At 46.6% G+C, this 13,736-nt stretch overlaps 1 protein-coding gene across 2 annotated transcripts in view; it reads left to right on the top strand.

Moving 5' to 3' along the window:
* ANKFY1 (ankyrin repeat and FYVE domain containing 1) overlaps positions 1 to 3,691 on the top strand; it is a gene marked incomplete at its 3' end in the record, with an annotated part of 51,971 nt that extends 48,280 nt beyond the window's left edge. For both annotated transcript variants that reach the window (XM_084237527.1, XM_084237526.1), the window contains exons 22-24: positions 1,347 to 1,493; positions 2,921 to 3,011; positions 3,559 to 3,691. In XM_084237527.1, coding sequence (XP_084093653.1) covers positions 1,347 to 1,493; positions 2,921 to 3,011; positions 3,559 to 3,691 — 371 coding nt within the window. The remainder of the gene's footprint in view (positions 1 to 1,346; positions 1,494 to 2,920; positions 3,012 to 3,558) is intronic.
* Between the last annotated feature and the right edge of the window lie 10,045 nt (positions 3,692 to 13,736).

Genomic DNA, 13,736 nt, shown 5'->3' with positions numbered 1-13,736 from the left:
CAAGATGAAACCCAAATCTCTTTCTTCCTAGCCCGGGGCACACTTTGCATGTTGCTGCTGTTACATTCCCACCTGTTTATCCCACGCTAGATTGTGCCTCCTGGACCTTTGGTAGAAATGCAGTCTCCAGGGGGCTTCCTGAACCTTAGTGTGGGACCACATATGCTGTTACTGGTTCTTGGCCATAACACATGAACATGTTTTTAATCTGGCAGTGATGAGCTTGAGCTTCAGAGCAGTCAGCCGCTGGGAGTGAGGGAGCTGCTGGACCCAGAGTGTATGCCATTGAGCACCAATCCTGGGAGCAGGTGCTAGGCAAGCAGGTGCTTCATGTTACAAAGACTGAGTTTCAAATACTAGCTCTGCCATCTAGTGGGGTGACCCTACGTAAATTTTGTAACCTCTGTATGCCTGTTGCCTCATTTGGTAATGGAAATAATAACCCTCAATCTACTGGGTCATTCAGAGAATTGAATGAAAGAATTAAAGGTGAAGATAAGCAAATGGGAGCCGCTGTTAACCTGGGTTGCTGGACAGTGGCAGCAGAATGGCCTGGCTGAAGCCTGGTTTCCCACCAGGCCTGTGCCTTCATAGGAGAGAGGCCCCAAGGGGTGAACGCATTCTCCCCATGCTGATTTTTTTCCTTAGTCTGTACACAACTCATAGGTCTTTAGATTTAGTTACATTGTGTGAAAAGAGCTTTGTCCTTTGGGGTAAGCCCAATGGTTTAATGTCAGAGGAAGGCAGCTAACAGTGGCGTATTTCCCCTTTAGCATCTAATCCCTTTTCACTTCTCTTGTAAAGAGTATTTCTGTGGAGGGGCCTCCCTGGTAGCGCAAGGGGTTAGGACATAGCAATATGAAACTACCCACAGCCACTGCAGCATAAGTTCGATCCCCGGCTAGGGAGGTGACCCACCTGGCGCAGCAGACCTCTCCTGACTCACCCACTGCTCCCCTCAGCAGTGTATTTCAGTCAGTCTGCCTGTTCTGTTCCCCACTTTTGTCTCTGGTGAATCCTCTTACCCCCCCACACTCTGGCCTATAACCCAGTTCTTGTGTGCATAAATAAATAAATCTTTAAAAAAAAAAAAAAAAAAGAATACTTATGTGGAACTGGAGCTACTCTGCAGCCCCCTGGCCTGAAGCCAGGGTCCTTGACTGGAAGGCACTGCACATCCTCTGGAGGTCTCATCAGAGCTGCAGGATCTGTGTGTCAATGGGGACTTCCCTAGCGAATGCCCAGCCAGGGACCTGCCCTGCTCTCAGCTATCCTCTGCCAGCCCTTTGGCAGTGCCATATTGGAGCCAGGTGTGAAATAGCCCTACCTGTGGTTTTCTTTTCCAGTGCTGCTCTTAGCATACATGAAAGGGAATGCCAACTTGTGCCGTGCCATTGTCCGATCTGGGGCCCGCCTTGGGGTGAATAATAACCAAGGAGTCAACATTTTCAACTACCAGGTTGCCACCAAGCAACTTCTGTTTAGACTCTTAGGTGAGTGACCTATTTTCTGCTCTTTCGTTGCAAGCACTGATTATCTGGGTGTGTTGGTGATCTTTAAATCTCATGATGTCTTGCTCCAAGATCAGAACCAGGAGTTTTCCAGGCATCATCTAGGTCTTTTTCTGTGAATGTGATAAGGGGCCTTTGAGTCCAAGGGGTGCGGGGAGGGTGGATGTTGGCAGTCTCTTTTGAGAGTGCTGCATTTTGGTGCCCCTGTAAATTTCTCTCCCCCGGGCTCCTGCTAGAAATCTGTCACCAGCCAACAGGTAGGTCGTTCTTCCAGGGTCTCTGACTGCTTATCTGCGTACATTTCTTCCTTCAGCTGACTCAGATTCTCTGCAGCCTTCACAGTGGCCTTCCGCCTCAGCCCCCACTGACTCTTCCTTGTCTGTGTTCCTCTTGTGGTGAGACCTTCACTCTTCGTATTTGCAAGGCTCTACTCCTCCCAGTTGAGGTTACAGAAAGAGTCAGAATGCCTTGGGTGCCTGCATTGTGCTGCCATCACCCACAGCATAGACTAAACAGGGTCATTTGCCTGAAGGTATGGGCAGAGAAATGAGATCAGAAAATGAATATTTAGAAGCTGTGGGATCTTGCTCAAGGTCACAAAGCTGGTTTCATGCAGAGCCAGCACTAGAGCACAGTGTTTGCATCACATCTAGTTTACTCTTTGCTGTGCACTTTTAAGAGCTCAGAATAGGAGCCCATCACAGTGCTGGCAGGCAGAAGCTAGCCAGGAGTGAGTGATCCATGGGCTGCTCCTTTCCGGGGAGCTCAGTCTGCCATGTGCAGAACACTTAGAACAGTGCCTGGCATGTCGTCAGCACTCAGTGAATAAATGCTGGTGGTTGCTGCTGTTACTACACCGATAACATCCAACATAAATGCCCCACAGCTTCCGCAGACTCAAAACTGAACGCCTCGTCTTCTGTCTCTGCTGGAGGCCCCACCATAGACTCCGTCACGCCCTCCAGAAACCTGGGGGTCACCTTCCCTGCTTTCCGCTTACAGCCCTACTTTTATTTACTCACCAAATCTTACAGATTCTGCCTCCTCACTTTTCCTTGTCTTGGTCCCTTCCTTGATCCTGTTACCATTTGGCTCCTAGAAATAGCTGTTGGTCTCTGCTCTCTTCCCCATGCCTTTTGCTCCGGCCATCCTGACGGCTTATATTTCCCTCCAGACGCTGTGTCACGTCACTACCTGAACTCCGTTTTCTTCTCTCCCGGTCTCCTGGCAAATGCGCGTTCTCCAAATCTTTCCACGTCCCAGTTAGAGAATATTGTTCTTTCGCCCCTTATATCACTCTGCTGTGTTGCTCTATTTCCTGTCTGTTTCTCTATTCCCTTTGAGCTCTGAGTCTTGCCTGGCACAGTCACTCTCTAACAGGAACTAGTTTCCTCTCTCCTGCATTACAGACATGCTGTCCAAGGAGCCTCCATGGTGTGACGGCTCCAACTGCTACGAGTGCACTGCCAAGTTTGGAGTCACGACTCGAAAACATCATTGGTAAGCCCAGCCCATCATCGCTTACCAGAGGCGTCAGGGGACTTCTGTTAACGGCAGGGCTTTTTCCCTTTTCAGTGACAAGCCATGAACTTGCCAGGACTCTCTTCTTCTGGCAAAACTTGACCAAATGTAGTGATGCGCTGACAGGACTGTGCACATCCCATGGTTGTACTGAGAGATACTGACGGAGGGTGGGGGGAAGCTGGCTGAGTTGCTGCCCTCCTAGGAAGTGTGCTTCTAACCTAAGTCCATGGAGAACAGAGCTGTTCCCATTAAAATGAGACAGTTCTTTCGGCGTTGCTGAGCTGCTCTTTATCTTTAAAGAAAGAGCCTTCTCCAGCAGCACGTGAACTGAAGTTTTGGCTAGGCTTTTGTGTCCATGAACTGACATTGTGCAAGAGTTGCTATAACTTGCCTGGTAGAAGGCTGACCCCAGGCACCAGTGGTGGGCCTGCCTTGTCTGCTGAGAGCAACAGGGGCGTCCTCGTGCTGGGAAGCCGTCCGCTCTTCAGTTCCCTTCTCACATTTCCTTTCTTTGCCTCCACAGTCGTCACTGCGGACGTCTTCTTTGCCATAAATGCTCGACCAAGGAGATTCCTATTATAAAGTTTGATCTGAACAAGCCTGTGCGAGTTTGCAACATTTGCTTTGATGTACTGACTCTGGGCGGGGTCTCTTAGTGAGCCCCCAGGAGGGTCCAGGCCACTTCCCAGGTCACCTCCCAGCAGCTGCTCGGCTCACCAGCCTGACCCCACCCAGAGCAGGAGCTGGCAGTCGTCTTCCTGCAGCAAACGACTGGAATTAAGGACCATGGTGTGATAGATCCCATTGCAAATGATTCTGTATGATTGTCGGTGTGTCGGACTGCGATCGAGTTCACTAGCTGTCTCATGCATTGGACCAGGCCATTTAGCCTAAGTGGTAAATGTGATAAGAATTAGAGCCCATTCTGCTAGTAACATAACAAGGACACTTCAGAAACCATTTTCCCTTCCAGTAGCTTAGTGTCCATCTCAGAACATTCATGAAGTCTTCCGTCTGGGCTGACTTACTGGGCAGAGCCTAGTGGTAGGAAGCCGGCATCTGGCTGCTTGATGAGAGCTGCCTTTGCTCTAGGGTAAGTGGCTGTGAGCTTCTCTACACAGCGTTTTCATAGAATAGGATCCTCTTGCCCTGAAGTTTGGTTTTGGGAGTTTTGTTTTCTTGGTGTGGTTTTTTTTTTGTTTGTTTTTTTTTGTTTTTTTGTTTTTTTGAAAAGCTAAGCTGTATTTCTAGTGAGCTACCCCTTTAAAAAGGTGGAATCTTTCTAAACAGGGTTCAAAGATGAGAGCTGAAAATCGTGGCCTTAACAACTGAAAGCTTTACCAGTATTTATGCTGCTCAGGTGTCAGGAGTGCGGTTTGGCAGTTGACACCTTCGAGCAGCCGTCTCATTCTCTCATCTTGCTTTGTCCTGTCTGTGGCGTCCTCTGTCACTCTGCCACTAGAGAGTGGTGGAGGAAATGCACTTTTATTGTGCTGCACTTTTTATAGAGCTGCATTATTGGTTATTCCAATTTAAAAATCCCTCACACATTCATACATCAGTGACTCTAATGATCAGCTTTGACTGGACCTCAGCTCACAATAAGTCTTAAAAAAAAAAAAAACTCCTGCAAAGTGTCATTTGGGGCAAGAAAGTCACACAGGCCAGGTAATGAGGAGGAGGATCTCCGACATCAAACTGGCAGGCTCCATCTTGACGTGAACGCTCCTTGCTGAAACCTTATCTAGTTAATACTGTGAGTGCTGTTGGTCCCAGGCCCCAGTTCTGCGTAGCTTGCCCTGCCCCACAAGAGCCAACTGCCGAAGGCCCTCGCCAAGTATGTGTGACCCCATTTTGGAAGGCTCTGGCTTGTGTGCTGAATAAGGCCCCCAGAGCTTGTTGGGCCTTAGTCGCTGCTAGTACATATATTATTAACCCTGAGGTGTTAAACTTTTCTTTTGAAGGTTTGGCCAGTTTTTAAAATGCACATTTAAAGAGAAACTTCTACCACTACTTAAAAAACAAACAAACAAAAAAAACCCTCTGAGATGAATAGGAGTGTTGTAGCGTTACCCTCAGAGAAGAATAATCTCAATCATACATATGATTTTCTCAGACATTTAATAACCACTACAGTTTTTGCATTAATAAAGTATGACTGTATATGTAAAGGGGACTAAATACTTTTTTTGCAACAGCCTGTTTTGTTGTTTGTTTTTGGATAGTGGTATGTCCTCTATGTTGCTGTAGATTTATATATTATATTGCCTAAATATGTGTGTAAAATGAGCTGATAAACCAGAGTTCTTTTTTTTTAATATTTCTGTGATTTATAAGATATATATGCTTTCTATGTTAATATGAGCTTGGGTACAATGTCTAAAAGAAAACATTAATTAGAAGAGTTCCCCTGTACCCTAAAGTCTGTGAAATATTTCATCTAGAATTTTTATGGAAAATACCTAGTCTTGGCAAACATATGACCATGTGAGGCATGTGGTCACTTTCCATGCCCTGTCTGAACAGGGCCACAGGGAAGTAGGGCTTAGGTTGCGGCGGCTCAATTCTTTCGTTGGAGAGTAAGATAATGATGCTTCTGCTGTGAATTGATTGGTTGGTACTTGAATACTTGCTCTTTTAACATTCATGGTAGAGAGCGGAGGACGGGAATTCAATCAGTGATGAGGCTGATTGCCCTGCCCCTGCCCTGCCATTCCAATTTCACTAATAGTCTTGCCTCTAATTGCACTTAAAATCATGTCTGAAGTACATCGAGTCAAGCTTTTATTTCTTCCCAGAGTCAGGGAGAGCTGTGGTACTGATCAGCGTGGAATGGGGGAACACTTTGAGTTCTGCATTGGCTTCACGGTCTATTCTTGTAAATCTAGAAAAAGCACCTTTCCGGAGTCTTAGGAAGCCTGGCTGCCCGTGCTGATGCTCACGGGGCTGCACACGGCACATTTCAGAGTGGCGGCTGCCCTGGCAGGGTTTCCCTGTCCACTGCCCTGGCTCTCAGTCCCCTTTGTCCTCGCTCCAAGCTGGTGAGATTGACTGTGGCACTGCCTCGCTGTTATTGTTACATTTTAATCCATAGCGCAAATATTAGTATTAAAATTTTAATTTTATTCATTCAAAAAGTTGCCAATTGTGAATGAGTAGACCAGGAAGAATAAACTTTACTGAAATATCATTTGCTGCATCAGTCAACATTGTTAATGCTGAATTAGCTTTTTAACTGCCTCTTGCTCATCACCACATTTATTACTCTTCAGTGTATTCTAAACACTTTTTTTTAAGATGAAGTTACAAACCATGTGCTATATATAAATTGAAGACCTAAAACTAAATCACTATGATCCTCTAAAACAGGAATTTCCCACAAACTTAAGTGCCTACGCTTAGGACTTTGTTATTTTCAGTTATCTTTTTGGTGGTGTCTCCACTGAATGATGTCCTGGAACTTGTGTACCATTTGGAGTTTGTTGCCTGTGCACTGTCAACCCCAAATTAGCAACTAGTTGAGACTGGATTCGATCGCTCAGCTCATCTGCCATATTCTCTCCAGGAGTATGGTCCATGTGACCATTAGTCCTCTACCTCAGAGCCCTGAGTCATTTCTGATCTCCCCATTCAGCCTCCTCACTCTTCTCCCTGAATGGGTCCCTGCATGTAGCTCAGCGTGCTGTGGGTTCAGTCCTCCCGACTCACGTCCCACACATTTATGGTATCCAAGGGTATTGTGCTCGTCTTGTCTGTAGGCATGAGTGGGTGGAAAGTCTTGGAGTGGGAGAGAGCCTTGATCTCTATCTAGGTTTTTCTTTTCATTGGGGGAAGAAGCACTGTTAAACTGTAGAATGCTTAGACCCGAGAGGCAAACTAACTCCCCAGGGGATGGTAGCGTGAGCAAGTAAATGTAATGCTCCCCTGACAGACCCACTGGAGCCTCCGGTTTGAGACTGTGAAGGAACTCCTGAGCCAAGCTTTCTTTCAGGACCTGGGGGTGCTCCCCTTGGGCACAAGCCCTGGAAGAACTGAGGAGGGAGCTGGCCTGCCCAGCCCCTTGTCATCTGAAGCACCAGAGCTGCCCTCCACCCTGCAGGATGGGAAACAAGGAAAACAACTTTCTAAAGGGAGATGGAAGCTACATTCTTACTTTGTGGAAGGAATTTAGTGAAGAGCTGGTTCTTTGACAAGATGTAAACTAACAATTAAATTCCCAGAAGTTATCATAGATGCCTTAAAGACTTTCTCTGGAAGATCACTGTACAGTTCCTTTTTTGTGTGGCATAATAATATATTAACCTGTTACAATTGGCAACACTGGTCTTCTGTAGCTCGGGAGTCTTGAGTTGGCAGACTGCGCGACTGAGTGACTTGTCCTTTTTTGGCAGATGTGTGGAGTTGGCTGTTACCATGACCTAAGAGGGGGAATGGCAGTAGCTGGGTAGAGACCGCAGGCACACGTTTGGGTTGATGACTTTGGCTTCCAAGCCATTCGGGGTGGTGCTGAGTGTGGGGTGCTGGCATTGAATAGGACCATGGCGCTTATCAGCGTCGTTTCTTTGGAATCCGTGTAATGGAATGTATTTTTCAAATATTGATATTTGCATTTTGTGTAACAATTCCTTATAATAAAAAGGTAAAATTGTGCATTTAAAGTGGAAACTTTAATAAGACATTTGTAGTTACTTTTAATGCAGAACTACCAATAAGCATTAAAAACAAATTTTAGAAACTCCTGACATGTGAATAAATTTCTTTAACAGCCACCATCTAGGAATGTTTGAATGTCTAACACTCTTCAGAAACACATTGCTGGTAGCAATCAAAAAGCAGCTATTTTAGGCATAATGACCAGCTGCCTGGATTTACTGTGCTTTTGGCCCAGGCTTCAGCTCATGGTGTGATCAGCTGTGTGGTCCAGCTGTACTGTCACCCACCTGACCACTGAAGCACTCAGCCTGGAAATTCCCTCTCTAACTACATGTAATCCCAGAGGATCCACCCCTGGTGAGTTTTCTGCTGGTCAGAATCTAAAGGGAGGACTGGCACTGGGTTTCAGAGAATGCTAAGGAAGGTCTAGGGCCTTGCAGATTAAAATCTAGTGATTCATAAAGCCCCTGTACAAAACTGCTAGCTTCCACGGACCTCACACTTTCTTTTTTTAAAAATATATTTTTTACGCCATTTTTCATTTTTGTACAGTGTATGCATTTTCACCTTGGATATAGTCCCCGTGAAATTCCCACCACCCATTCACCTGTGAACTGTCACCATAGTCCCTTGTGCTCTTCCCACCCTTGTTTTGATCCTATTCCCTTCTCCCCACCTGCAGAATATCTCTGGTTCATAGTTGCGTGTGATTTTGATTTTTACTTTATTATAATTACTTTTTTCCCCCTGATCCCTTATTTGGATCCTCTACATTTCTCCTGTAAGTGAGACCATCCGGTATTTTTCTTTTTCTTTCTGGCTTATTTCACTGAGCATGATCCCTTCCAGCTCTATCCACGTTGCTGCAAATGGCATGAGTTTGTCTTTTTTGATTGCTGAGTAATATTCCATTGTGTACCTGTACCATATCTTCTTGATCCCGTCATCTATTTTTGGGCATTTGGGTTGTTTCCATAGCTCAGCTATTGTAAACAAAGCTGCAAAAAACATAGGGGTATAGGTGTCCTGTTGGATTAATGTTTTTGGGCCCTCACACTTTCTTAAACTAATATAGTCTTTTATTTACTTGTCTTCCAATTTTGTTTACCCCAAGTTCAGACCAGCTAATGTGATTTATCTCCTCCTCTTGTAGCTTTCCTCACATAGTGGACAGGCACTATTAAGTGCTTCCACATGATTCCAGGTAGTCCTAGTTGCCAACTTTGAGGTGAACACTGGTCATAATATGTGAGTACAAACAGAAATCAGGCACACAGTAACTTCCACATATTTTTGCCCAGCCAGGGGAGAGCACTGAATTTTAGTTCTATGGTCACTGATAAAGCTGACAGTATTGGGCAAGTTTCATAATTCCTGTGCCTTAGTTTCTGTATCTATAGAGTGGAAGTGACCATGGTCCTCCCTAGCTTACAGGGTTACCTTGAGGAAGACGATCAGTATATATTCTTCCCCTCAAACAAGTACACATCCGTGTGCCATGAAGAGGCCCCTCCCATGAGTGCTGACAGGACCAATGTCTAGGGGCCCCAGCAATAGGAAGTGCTCTTGGGTGGGGCGTCAGCCTAGGGTTGTCACTGTCAACTGAGGGGCAATGAAGAATTCTGGACACCCCAGCTGTCTGTGGGTTCTTGCTAGCTTGTCCTAGCTAAGCAAGCAAGGGATGGGGGTGACGGTCTATGATGATTCCCATTGTTACACAGTCATGGTAGACCCTGGACTTGACATTTAGCTCTGTGTTAATAGAAAACTGGAATCTCAAAACGCAGATGTTTCAGTTGCCAAAATTAGCAATAGAAAAATAAGGTTTATTAAAAAAAAAAAAAAGGCAGATGTTACCATTTCCTTCCTCTTGTCAGAGGACAGCTAACCAGCCTCTGCTTTAACACTGCTCATTAGTATAGCAGAGAGAGCAGGTGTAGAAAGTTCAGCTCTTTCTGTGATGGCCATGGTCACTATTAGAAGCTGAGGTGGTGGCTGTTCTTGCCCCCTTTTTGGACCACAAAATGGGCCCCTCTCAAGAAAGGCATGAAGGTTAATGAGAACAGATAAAATTTCCCACCCAACCTACTTGCCCAACACATTACTTTTCTTCACTATTCAAGCTGAACTTTCTATGGCTTCCTCCATGTTTTTTTCCCAGGGTCACCTCTACTAGAGGAAGGAGAAGCACTTCTCCAGTAACCACTGTCTTCTCATGACTGAGCCCTTTGGACCATTAAATGACAATGTAACCACTGCTGAATCCTTTGAAGATTCACCCACTGTCCGGACATGAGGAAGACAGTTACTCTAAAACAAGTAGTGAGTATCAAAAAGGAAACGAATTCTCACTGAGCCAGGAACTGAGCGGCCTGCTGGAACGTGCCCTGTAGCTTGACTTCAGGAGTCTCGCCTCAGCTCAGGTGGGTGGGATGCCTGAAGTGTGCTCACTTTCTTCCTTTGCCTTAGTTTTGGAAGGGTCTAAAGATCCCTAAATCTGACTCTTAGACTTTCCCTGCATTCTTAGACCAAGAATGGCCTCCGGATACTCTAATGAGGGCCTCCTTTGCCATACTACGCCTCCTTGAGGTCAGAAGCCTTACTTTACTCTCCCACCCCCTGCCCCAGGGGGCATGGAGGTGCTTTGTAACTATTTGTTGAATGAGGAAGAAAGACCAGAACTGTAGCACAAATGCCCTGTTAGCCAGGAGGTGAGGGTTGCTTCTATTAAGCAGGGACACATGCCTCAGTGCTATGTGGAACTCAGAACCCAGATTTCAACTTAAGGTTTGCTCCTTCTCCTTGAACCATGGGGGAGTGGAAATGGCACTGAATGAGGATAGAAACCTTGAGTTGTGGGCTCAGCTTATTGCTTGGTAAGCTTAGTAAGTTCTTTGGGCCTCATCTCCAAAATTAGGGCAAACTCTGAAACTACCACACGTTGGTCCTATGGCTATGGGGGTACAAAGCCGAGTCAAGGAGTTTGCAGTTCAGTGTAAGAAGTGGATAGGAAAGTGTTGGTTACAGAACAAACACTGATACATGATTATTTTAGAAGTGAATGTGCCGTGGGAACCTCAAGGAAATGCATCTAAATGAGAATGGTGGATCACTGGTTAAAGAAGCCTCCCAAGAGGTGCTGACTGAGCCGAGGTTTGAAAAGATAATTACAAATGTTATAGAGCAACCCCAATATGAAACGGGTTGAATCCTTTCCCCCTAACACAAAGAGCAGAGGAAGAGATGTCACGTTGGGAGAGTTGGTGAGAAATATATAGAGGCTAAGGGGAGATGAACCAAAGAAAGACTGAAGAATAGCCAAAAGACTGAAGAATAGCCCTTGATCCTCATAGATAGGGGGAGCCGCTGAGGAGGTTTAGATGGAGAATGCCGAATCATCAAGAAAAATGAGGTGCGGCAGCAGGACGGATCAGCTAAAGGAGGCCATGCCGCTTGATGCCTGCAGGACTCTGGTGAGAAATGACAAGCCTCCGCCAGAGAACAGGTCCTGGGACAAGGTAAGAGAGGTAAGTGAGCAGGTAGCATTGCCAGGACTTGGGGACTGGTTGGCAGGAGGGGGCATGAAGAGGAAGGAGTTGTGGTAGTTGCAGGATTCTTTCTTGGGGTGCGAGAATACAGATGGTGGCAGTGGAATTGCCACTGGGGAAAAGAACAAGGAGGAAGAAGATAAAAATTGAATGCCAGAAATGTGGCATTTGAGGTGGCTTAACAGAGCTCAGGAAGGCCACCTGGACCGGATTACAGGTTTGGCCGTGTAAGTGGCAGCTGAAGTAGAGTGAGAGCCAATGGGGAGCAGGTCATAGAAGGAGGAGGCTGAGAAGGAAAGTCCAGAGGGCGAAGTGGGAAATCAGAAAGTCAAGGGAAGGTTTCATGGAGGCCGCAAATGTGACGAAGTCCAGGTAACTAAGAATGGATGTGACCATGGGATTTGCCAACATGGAATTTATCCTTCTGCTAGCTGAGAAGGGCAGAAGCCAGGCAACCGTGTTGTGCAGCGAATGGGGAGCGAGAAGGAAAGACTGTACATGCAGCTTTTTTCAAATAGTTTTTAACTGTCACAGGAAGTAGATACGGTGCTCCAGAAGATTGTGGCACGGAGGAGAGGGTTTTAGTTGTGATGTGGGAAAGTGCGAACTGTTTAATGTGTACTTAGGGGAAAGAGCCAGCAGGCAGGAAGAAGCTGAAAGTACAAGCAAAGGCAGGTAAGAAAGCTCCCGGGAGGCAAGAGGAGTCCAGAGCAGAGTCCAGGTTTTAGGAACAGCTGTGGCCACAGGTCAGAGCCACGAGTGCCAGTGAGAGGGGCAGCCTTCATTTCCAGTCAGTGGATCTGAGCGGCTACTTTGTGTGGTTAATGGTAAAAGAGAGAGGAAAAAAATCAAAGGAAGCAGGATGAGAGTTTAGGGTAAGAGTGGAGGGGTCGGGAGGTTACAAAGACAACAGCTCAGATGAGGAGCCCATGAACCTGCAACTACGCCAGTCTACACCGCCTTCTCTGTGCAGTCTCCCTGCCTCCATTTATTTAAGAATCCGAGGGAGTAAAGGGTATGTATGACATTTGTCAACTGTAGATACCGATGACCCTGGGCATACAACCCACAGCCCTGCCACTGGTTGTGTTGGCATTTGCTGCCTTGCACAAACTTTGATGCTGAGCCAGCCAGTTTGCCTTGTTAGAGCTGTGAAACAGTTTTTGCTGAAAATTTAGACTTCTCCTTTGAAAACACATCACACCTGATTCTAGGTGTTTCAACAAGAAACAGCATTGGGCCTCCCTGGCAGCTTAGGGGTTAAGTCTCAGTGCTGTCACCACTGTGGCCTGAGTTTGATCCCCGGCCAGGGAACTACCCACATGGCTCAGCAGACCTCTCCTGTCTCTCCTGCTGCTCCCCTCAGCGGTGTACTTCAGCAGATCCGCCTGACCGGCACCCCAGCTCTTCTGTATGTAAATAAAAAAATGAATATATAGGGCCTCCCCGGTGGCGCAGTGGTTGAGTGCTGGGTTGCGAAGCTGCCCGCAGCCTCTGCAGTGCCGGTTCGATCCCCGGCTGCTCCCCGGCCACTGGAGGAGGGTCCCACATGGCGCGCAGACTTCTCCTGCCGCCCGCTGCTCCCCTCAGCAGTGTACTTCGGTCCTTCTGCCTGCTCTGCTCCCCACTCTGGCTCTGGTGAATTCTCTCACCCTCCCACACTTCTGACTATACCCAGTGCTTGTATAAATAAATAAATAAATCTTTAAAAAAAAAAATGAATATATAAAAAAAAAGAAAGAAACAGCATCTTTGGCTTTAAACTGTTGCTTATTCAGAGGCATTTGGATTTGCTGCATCCACATGGGCAAAAAGCCTTTCCCGTTTCCAGAATTCACCTATCTTGCTTATTGTCACCTCTCATTGTATTGGCCAAGCTCAATCAGCTCAATGTTGCTTTTGCTGTAAATTCAAGTTTGCCTTAGGGTGGGGCTGTTACTTCTAAGAAAGGTACTAAAAGTCAGGGGTCACAAATTTAGCCATGGGGAGCCTGAACACTGTTAACACTTTATTTATATGGCTTTCTGCAGGTCTGCTTGTTTCTGGGTTGTAAGGAAATGCTGTAGTTCCTTGCTGACAGTGCCCCTGATGTTCTGACAGGCTTGGGAATTAATTAGAGGCAGGGCCCAGCCCTCAGTTGATCTGGACAGCCTGGGAGTCCATGGGAAGGAAGCCCTTCGGTTTAGCTAATTTTCAGTTGGACATATTTGTGCCATTAATATCTGAGGGCTTGGAAGGAGGCTGGCAAATGGATCTAGGGGGGAACATGGCAAAAACTGGCCAGAGTGAATGGAGGAGGAAGTGGCAAAAACTGTCAGGTTGCCGAGTCCTGGCCGTAGTCATTAGAACGGGGAGCCCACAATAAGGAGACACGAGTCACGCTTGCAGGGTGTGGCCAATGTCCTTCCATGTTCTCTTTTTTCAGGTCAGGAGCCATCCTAGGGCATGAGTCGAGGGCCTGTCAGGGTTCCAGGCAGGGTTCTCCAAGCAGGGCACCAGT

This window comes from Talpa europaea (assembly GCF_964194135.1).
Source record: "Talpa europaea genome assembly, chromosome: 7".
Classification (NCBI taxonomy): domain Eukaryota; kingdom Metazoa; phylum Chordata; class Mammalia; order Eulipotyphla; family Talpidae; genus Talpa; species Talpa europaea.
This window is presented reverse-complemented; position numbering and strand designations above follow the sequence as displayed.